A 7,924-nucleotide genomic window follows, 5' to 3' on the forward strand; every position below is an offset into this window, starting at 1 on the left:
CGTCACACGTTGTTTCCCGTGATGCCTCTCGTCGCCTCCAATATCAGCTTCGTGTTTTCTGCGCCGCCGCCATTTCGCCAGGCGAAGGATCGAAGCAGCGACTGAACGCGTTCAGCGACGCAACGGGACAACAACACGACCCTCGGTGTTTTTACGACTTTAAACTGGTTTTAATCTGTTTCTAGACCTAGTCTGCGTGGTTTAGAACAGTTTAATCTGAAAGCGGAGGAGGACAGCGAACATCTGAAGGCAAAATGTCGTCTGAGGTTAAATCAGAGAAACAAGAGCAAGGGTAACACGACAACTGCATGCTTTCTATTCCATGTTTTGCTTTTTATTCCATGTTTTGCTTTTTTTTAATATATATATATATATATGGTTAAAACAATATCAGTTACGGAATGTTTTGGGTGCATAATGCATTTTTACTAAGAATAGTTAGGTTTCAGTTAAATGTGAGCGTTGAAGGACAAACTCGTTTATTTGGTGCGTGTCCTGATGAGACAAAGAGATTCACAATGGGAGGAAACAAGCTAGGGAAACATGCATGAAATGTGCGTAATACACAAACTAAAGCACGTAGACGAGATTTAAACGACCTTTTTTTGTTACGCAACAAACAAGATTGAGTGTCCTTTGTTTGCTGAGGCCTAGTTTGTTGCATGCCCGTTTCTTGGCCATTAGAAACGACGAATTGCTTGTTTTAGATGTTTGTTTGTCGTTACGAAAGCTTATTTGTTAAATGGAATTTATTGTGTTTAAAAACAAATGCACGAGTAAAAATAGAACATTTAACGGTTTGGAACGGGTTCCAAGTTTCGTTAGCTGCAAACTCAACCCTGTTACCCGAGTTATTGTTAGAGGGAAAACCCTTTTTTAATGTAAAGTTGTTGGGTTTTTACCTCTCAGTAACTACAAAAACATTTGTTCTCAGATTGGCTAGGGTGACTGTCTAATTTGTTAATTTTCAACCCCGTTATACGTTATTTTAAAATGCATTTTATTGCTAAGAAACGTCAAATCAGGGGGTTAAACTGCGTTTAGACCAATTTTGGTAACAGGTTTGAAGAAAATTCAAAGCCTGTAGAGCAAATGGAAAATCAAATGGAATAATGCATGAGTTTTTTTTATTATTATTACTTTTAAATAATAATAATAAAAAAAAACAATTATTTGTTAATCTTAGATTTTATGATGCATGGCTGAAAATGAAAAAAAATTTCAAAATACTATAACTCAAACCTTCGGCAAGTGTGAATTAATTTATTCAGTTGACATAGCTAAGGAAAACTACAGTGTATTTGAAAAGAAAAGAAAAATCAAACATAATAACTAAATTTTGGTAACGGGGTTTAGGAAATGTACACTCCATTGTACATGAATAGAAAACTTAGAACAAGTAGCCTACATGTAGTTTTATCTCAAACTTGATTGCATGGTTTTCTTGTTGGGTTGGAAAACATTTATCAAATTGCATGTTGTTTTTTTTCTCCGTACAGAAATGCTGTGAACGGCAAGTCCAACCATGAGTCTAGAAAGGAGAGGCCCCAGAAGCGCGGTGGCGGGGGCCGGTTTGAACCTTACGGGAAGCCCAACAAGCGATACCGCGTGTTTGTCAGCAACATCCCCTATGATGTTAAATGGCAAACTCTGAAAGATCTCATGAAGGAAATAGGTACGTTTTCGTAATATTTAATTGGACATTCAGGTTAGCTTAGAGCCATGGAGCTTTATTCTTATAGTTTTGGGGGTTTTGAAGGTGGCCACCTACTCAGTTGCTTTAGGTCAGAGGATAAACATCCCATCATGGGGAAGTGGTCTGTTGGAAAAGTGTCTTGTCTGTTGTGGAAAACGATTAATAATTCAAGCTAGCTAATGTAGGTGGATGGCACTTTAAAAAATTGTGCGAATTGCACGTACACAGAACCGAGTCTAATCCATTCATATGAATCTGATGCCATCATTTGGTCTCTTTGGCTTTGGAGAAAGTGTGTAGTTTTCACCCTAAACTGTTGGTTAGTATTTCAGAACAATCTATGAGTGGTCACATTTTTCCCTATCCATGTGTAGTAGCCCCTCCATGCTTAATGATTCGTACGCATGGGGAATTTCATGTGGAAATTGTTGCCTGTAGAATTAAATTGCATTTTCTTTTTTTAGGTGAATGCCAGAGTGAATGTTTTTGCAGCTGATCTTCATTATTGTGCCCTTAAAAAATGGATGTGATTGATTTCTGGGGGTACAGGTCTACAGAGTAAAGCAGCTTCTTAAGCTGGTCCTTGTCTTATCTTATGGACAGACGTTCTTGCTGAAGAAAAGCCAGGTGGTTCTTCGAGGTAGTTTTTGACAAACAGACTAGACCTGGTTTGGGTTTGCGGTCTCATCTAATTCTATTCTTGAGTGTTCATCCAACTGGACGTGTTGGAGCTGGTTTGGCTAATCGATTAAATTCAAGAGTCCAATTGTTTAGTTGAAAACAAAATTTTTCCACATGTCGCAGAATATATGATTCTACAACAACAAAAAACCAATTATATAATAACATATTAACTATTTTTATTCAGTAACATTTTTTATTTTTTTTTGCACTAACGATATGGTTTAGGTGTGTCGAATGTTTCGGAGGTAGCCGAAGACTTGTTAACCTCACCAGAAATGGTTCTTTGACTTCCAACAAAGGCCATAGTTGACAATCCATCCAATTTCGATGGCTCGGGAGGTCAAATCCTTTTGGTCAGTCTTGGATGTTGAGGTTCCCAGCAAGGACAGCTTAAGAAGTTTTCCTCAATGCACTTTACAGCTTGCTTCTTGTAGACCTGTACCAGAATTTGTGCTGCTGAGGTGCTGGGGGAGGAGGCTCTGGACTCGCAGGCCGAGCTCACTCTCACCGTCCCCCGGTTTGTGTCTGCTCTAAACCCCAATTGTTCTCTCGGCTTCTCTCCCCTTGGTGTGTGTCGTCTGGAATCTGATTTGTAGTGGGTGAGGTAACGTACGTGGAACACTTAATGGACGGAGAAGGCAAATCAAGGGTAAGTGCAAGAGACGAACCTCCATTTGTCCGCTTGAGTTCTTACATGTACTCTTTGATTTTAATGTGGGATGTTCAGGACTGGGTTGAGAGTTCAAAATGTGTCGTCTTGGGTGGCATTTGAACAAAAACGGACGCCGACTGCGGTTCTGAGTGGAACCGCAGGGATCGCTTCCCAGCTATATAGTAATTCTGGTTCTTGTGTGTTTAAGAGGTAGCATTTTTTTTGCACTGCGAGTCTCATTATTGGACTTCAGGTGGTGTTCAGTAACTAAACATGGCGTCAATGATTTGTTGAGCGACTCAACTAGTGGGATAACAACAGAAATGGAGCCTGAACGAGTAATTGGAACTGAAGGCCGCTTGTGTATTCTGGTCGTCAATTTATCCTGTCAGTTATTTTGAGTTTGAATGTAATTATGTAACTGTTGAACACCACAGAGAAGTATTATATGAATATTATTTATCAATTTAGTGTGTCTGATGTATTTTTCCTGAGTCAGTTGTCGGTGATTTCTTGTGGCGCTTGTCTAATTGTCTCTTTCTTTCCTGTTTTGTTTGTCCGTTCATCCTGGCTGGTTTGCTGACTGAATAAAGGGTTGTGCGTAAGTATCATTCAGACTATCGATCATTTATCATTTGTGGCTTTTGCACAACTCTTGCTAACTTTTTTACTTTTTTTTTTTTTTTTTTTTAAATAGGGTGGTTGAGTTCAGAACTGAAGAGCTCATGAAAAAGGCTGTAGAGAAAGTCAACAAACATGTCATGAACGGTCGTCCTCTCAAGGTCAAAGAGGTCTGTGCATCTTGCAGATGAATAACACTCGGTGCATATAGAGTAAATCTGTTTCCAATTTTTTTGCCAATTTCTATACAATTTTAGCCATTTCAACTCATTCCAACCAAAAAAATCATTGTATTCTTCCGTGTTTGTAATATTATATGAATATTAGCTAATTGAATATTAATTATTTTCTGAAAGAACGTTAATTTAATTATTTGTGTATTACATTTTTCAAATTTACGAATATATATTTTTAAGACTATTGGAAACACTGATAAGATTGTAAAAATAGCTTTTAAAAAGATGTGTTAAAGTAACAAGGCATGATTGTAAAAATAGTGTCTTCAAAAAAACAATAAAATCATAGTGGTATATTATACTGATAGCAACATCAACTTGTCAATATTTGATGTTGGATGTATTTAACGTGGGAATGGGAGGAGGCATGGGTGGTGCTTCTCGAAGGATCCGGATGGAGTGATTGCCCAGCGTGAAGCTAATCGGGCTCACGGTGGTGGGGGTGGTGGCGGCGGAGGACCCCCAGGCATGGGTGGAGGAATGGGAGGAGGCATGGGTGGAGGCATGGGGATGGGCCCAGGCCCTGGCGGTCCTTCCATGGTCAACATCCCTCCCAGTCTCATGAACAACCCCAACATCCCCAACGAGGTCATCCACGGACTCCAGGCTGGAAAAATCGGAAGCTCCATTTTTGTGGCCAATGTAAGTCTTTGAATCCATTCTGAAACCATATTGTCCCATATTTTGAAACTTGACCCCTGACTTTCCATATGGCATCTCTCTGCACAGCTGGACTACAAGGTTGGATGGAAGAAGCTCAAGGAGGTGTTTGGAATGGCTGGAGTGGTTGTGCGTGCAGATATCCTGGAGGATAAAGACGGGAAGAGCAGGGGAATGGGAACTGTCACGTTTGAGATGCCCATTGAGGCCGTTCAAGCAGTCTGTATCCTTCACAGTAGCTTTTGATGTGTGGCGTTGATTGGAATAAGGTTGTTTAATGCTGTTTAAAATGTGCAATGCTTGAAGTTTTCCTTAATGGATGTTAGCGATGTTCAACGGACAGCTCCTCTTCAACAGGGTCATGCACGTCAAGCTGGTAAGTAATCACATGGGGTTAACATGGAAGCTTGTTTCTGGCTTCTCAAAATTCACTTCTTTAAAACCTGTCATTGTCTTTTCAGGATGAGAAATCCCTTCCCAAAGGGGACTTTGCACCCCCAGAACGTCCTCCAGCGCTTCCTCGTAAGTGATGACTTGATATTAACATTTGCTGTATGGACCATTAGCCATAAAACTTTGTTGTAGTTGGCTAGTTTCTTCTCTAAACCAGTTCCACTGTCTCATGCAGGTGGTCTGAGTGGTATCGGTCTCGGTCTGGGACCCGGCGGTCAACCCATTGACGCTACCCAGCTCAACCGGGGTGGGATGGGCAACATGGGACCAGGAGGTAACAGCGTGTTGCATGTTGGTTTCTTGGGAATGTTTCCTCTTGTATGCCCTCACTGAACATCACTCCCCTCCCCTCTCCATGAAATCATTTTCTCCATAGGAATGGATGGAATGGGATTTGGTGGCATGGGTAGAATGGGAGGTATGTGGTTCATCTCATCAGCCATTCTTTTATTTTGGCCGGTTTTGATCCCATCTGGAAAGGACCTGCAGGTGTTACTGGTCTGATTTTATGCTGTAGTTCAAGGGTGCTCAGTCCATTTGAATGGGCGCTATCCAAACATCACTGATCTCCATAAAACTGGTGTAATTTTTAGCAGCACAATGTTGTTTTTTTTTCTATATTTTGTGTGCTATGAATTGTGAAGTTATTTGTGTAGTACTGTTTACAGTGAATTATCTTAATTTTTTTTCTTGTCACTGAACTAAAAATTTAGTTGGTTTTATTATTTTCTAAGTTGATGCTTATTTTATCCGCTATGAACTATCTACAAGATTTTATTCTCAATTTTAAAAGCACTGCATGTTTTATCTGTGAAATTATCGTCAAGGTTTTTTTTTTTTAATAGTGCTTATTTTTTCCTCATGAATTATCAAGGTTTTGTTTTTGTTTTTTTTTACGTTAAAAATGCTAATTAATGCTAAAAATGCTACTTTGTACACTAGGACTCTTAGTGGGTTTTTTTTATTATAAATTGCTGATTATTTTATCTATTAAATGTTTTACTTTTGTCCTGCTTTTTATCCACCAAAAAAAAAAAAAAAAAGCTTCAAGGTAACTATTCATCACCTTGCTATTTTTGTATTGAATTGTGAACTATCTTCTGTGTGGTGTTTTTCCTTTTTTTTTTTTTTTTTTTTTTTTTTTTTTTCTCCCCAATATGAATTGAATTGAAATGTTATTGATCTTCAGGGATGGATAACTTTGGAGGTGGCATGAACAACATGGATCGTTTCGGCCCCTCTGGAATGGGAAGAATGAATGGTAAATGGTGTTTTTTTTTTTTTTTTTTTTTTTGCTAGTAGTTTGTGTTTTTATGTTTTAAATAAAAATGTTTTTATTTATATATATTTTTTTAAATTGCAGATATGGATCGTGGAATCGGCGGCGGCTTTGATAGAGATTTCAGTGGCCGTAATGACATGGGTATGTCCCGTAGCAACTTTGGAGACACATTTGACCGAGGAATGGGTTAGTAACCTTAACCTTTGCTCCTATAAATTTCTTAGATGGTTACATAATGTTAACCTTTTAAATAATTTTTTTTTTTTTTTAATTGATTTCCAGGGAACTCCATGGGAATGGATCGCATGAACGCTGGCATGGACCGGATTGGCGGCGGTATGGACCGCATGGGAGGACTGGACCGAATGGGAATGGATCGCATGGACCGCATGGCTGATCTGGACCGGTTGGGATCCGGCTTCGACCGAATGGGTTCAGGGCTTGACCGTCTGGGGCCCAGTATGGATCGGCTGGGATCAGGCCTCGACCGCATGAGCTCCAGCGTGGACCGCATGGGCCCTGGTGGGTTCGACCGCTTGGGCCCGTCCGGCATGGATCGCATGAGTGGCGGGATGGACTTTGCCTCTCCTATGGGCATGGACAGGATGAACACAGGCCTCGACCGAATGGGTTCAAACTTCGACCGCATGGGCTCCGGTGGCATGGACCGGTTCCCCGCCTCAGGTCTTGACCGGATGGGTTCCGGCATGGACCGGATGGGTTCTGGTGGTGTCGGTGGGCAGTTTGACAGACCTGCTGATATGGATCGTGGCAATTTTGGGACTCCTTTCAGTGGGTCTGGACAAGGAGGGCCAGGGACTGGTGGAGCCAATGCCAGGAAGGGCTGCCAGATTTTTGTCAGAAATGTAAGCATTTCATCTTAACTTGCTTTATTTTTATTTTATTTTTTTTAATAAATGTTTATTCATTTTTCCCCTCTCATTCACAAAGTAATTGTCTATTTTTGCAGCTGCCCTTTGACTTCACTTGGAAGATGTTGAAGGACACTTTCAATTCATGTGGTAAGACACTTTTCCATAAGACTTTTCTTTCAGCATTTCTTGCTCTGTTTGTTAATCGATATGGCTTGTTTGCATTTTCTAACAGGCATTGTGCAGTATGCAGACATAAAGATGGAGAACGGCAAGTCCAAGGGCTGCGGTGTGGTGCGCTTTGACAGTCCTGAGACCGCCGAGCGAGCCTGTCGCACCATGAACGGCTACCGGCTCAGCGGCCGAGAGATTGATGTCAGGATCGACAGAAATGCATAATCGTCATCTTTGCCTACTGATTCCTTCCACCCCCCACTAAGCTTTCCAAATTAGTTGTCAGTTCCATATTTGTATTTGTGCCAGATGGTACACTTTTAGTTTTGCCTATGACTTTTAGAGACCAAATGTTTTTTTTTTTTTCTCCGCAATTTTTATTGTGATGCTTTCCAAGAAATTGCCTTTGTTAAAGGTTTGCTAATAAATCTCAACATTGAGAACTTAGTGGTGTTGTGTGGTGCTTTTCAGTCATGTTTGGCATTATCTCTGCAATTTGGTGCTGCTAGTTTTAAGCCCATATATAAAAATAAAGTGTGTGTGAGAATTATAAAGGATTGCGGTTTAAGGTATTACAAAATTTTTTTTTTTTTT

The 7,924-nt window shown here is 40.3% G+C and overlaps 1 protein-coding gene across 2 annotated transcripts; it reads left to right on the forward strand.

Annotated features, from left to right (window-relative positions):
- The first annotated feature begins 49 nt into the window (after positions 1 to 49).
- On the forward strand, positions 50 to 7,777 carry LOC109047581 (heterogeneous nuclear ribonucleoprotein M). Of its 2 annotated transcripts, XM_042749900.1 has the most exons (16): positions 50 to 292; positions 1,500 to 1,675; positions 2,977 to 3,029; positions 3,626 to 3,633; positions 3,730 to 3,823; positions 4,277 to 4,531; positions 4,619 to 4,772; positions 4,876 to 4,925; positions 5,011 to 5,071; positions 5,178 to 5,276; positions 5,379 to 5,420; positions 6,192 to 6,263; positions 6,366 to 6,470; positions 6,567 to 7,150; positions 7,255 to 7,306; positions 7,392 to 7,777. In XM_042749900.1, the coding sequence occupies exons 1-16, from the start codon at positions 255 to 257 to the stop codon at positions 7,553 to 7,555; spliced, it is 2,007 nt and encodes a 668-aa protein (XP_042605834.1). In that variant the 5' UTR covers positions 50 to 254; the 3' UTR covers positions 7,556 to 7,777. The 2 variants fall into 2 exon arrangements, with proteins under 2 accessions (XP_042605834.1, XP_042605835.1); XM_042749901.1 differs by lacking the exon at positions 5,379 to 5,420.
- Positions 7,778 to 7,924: the final 147 nt, after the last annotated feature.

Source organism: Cyprinus carpio, chromosome B22, assembly GCF_018340385.1.
Source record: "Cyprinus carpio isolate SPL01 chromosome B22, ASM1834038v1, whole genome shotgun sequence".
NCBI lineage: Eukaryota > Metazoa > Chordata > Actinopteri > Cypriniformes > Cyprinidae > Cyprinus > Cyprinus carpio.

Coding starts and splice junctions, on each gene's coding strand:
- LOC109047581 (XM_042749900.1), top strand. CDS start 255: ATGTCGTCTGAGGTTAAATCAGAGAAACAAGAGCAAGG. Junction 3,824..4,276: donor GTCCTCTCAAGGTCAAAGAG/GTCTGTGCATCT, acceptor TGCTTCTCGAAG/GATCCGGATGGAGTGATTGC. Junction 4,773..4,875: donor TGAGGCCGTTCAAGCAGTCT/GTATCCTTCACA, acceptor AATGGATGTTAG/CGATGTTCAACGGACAGCTC.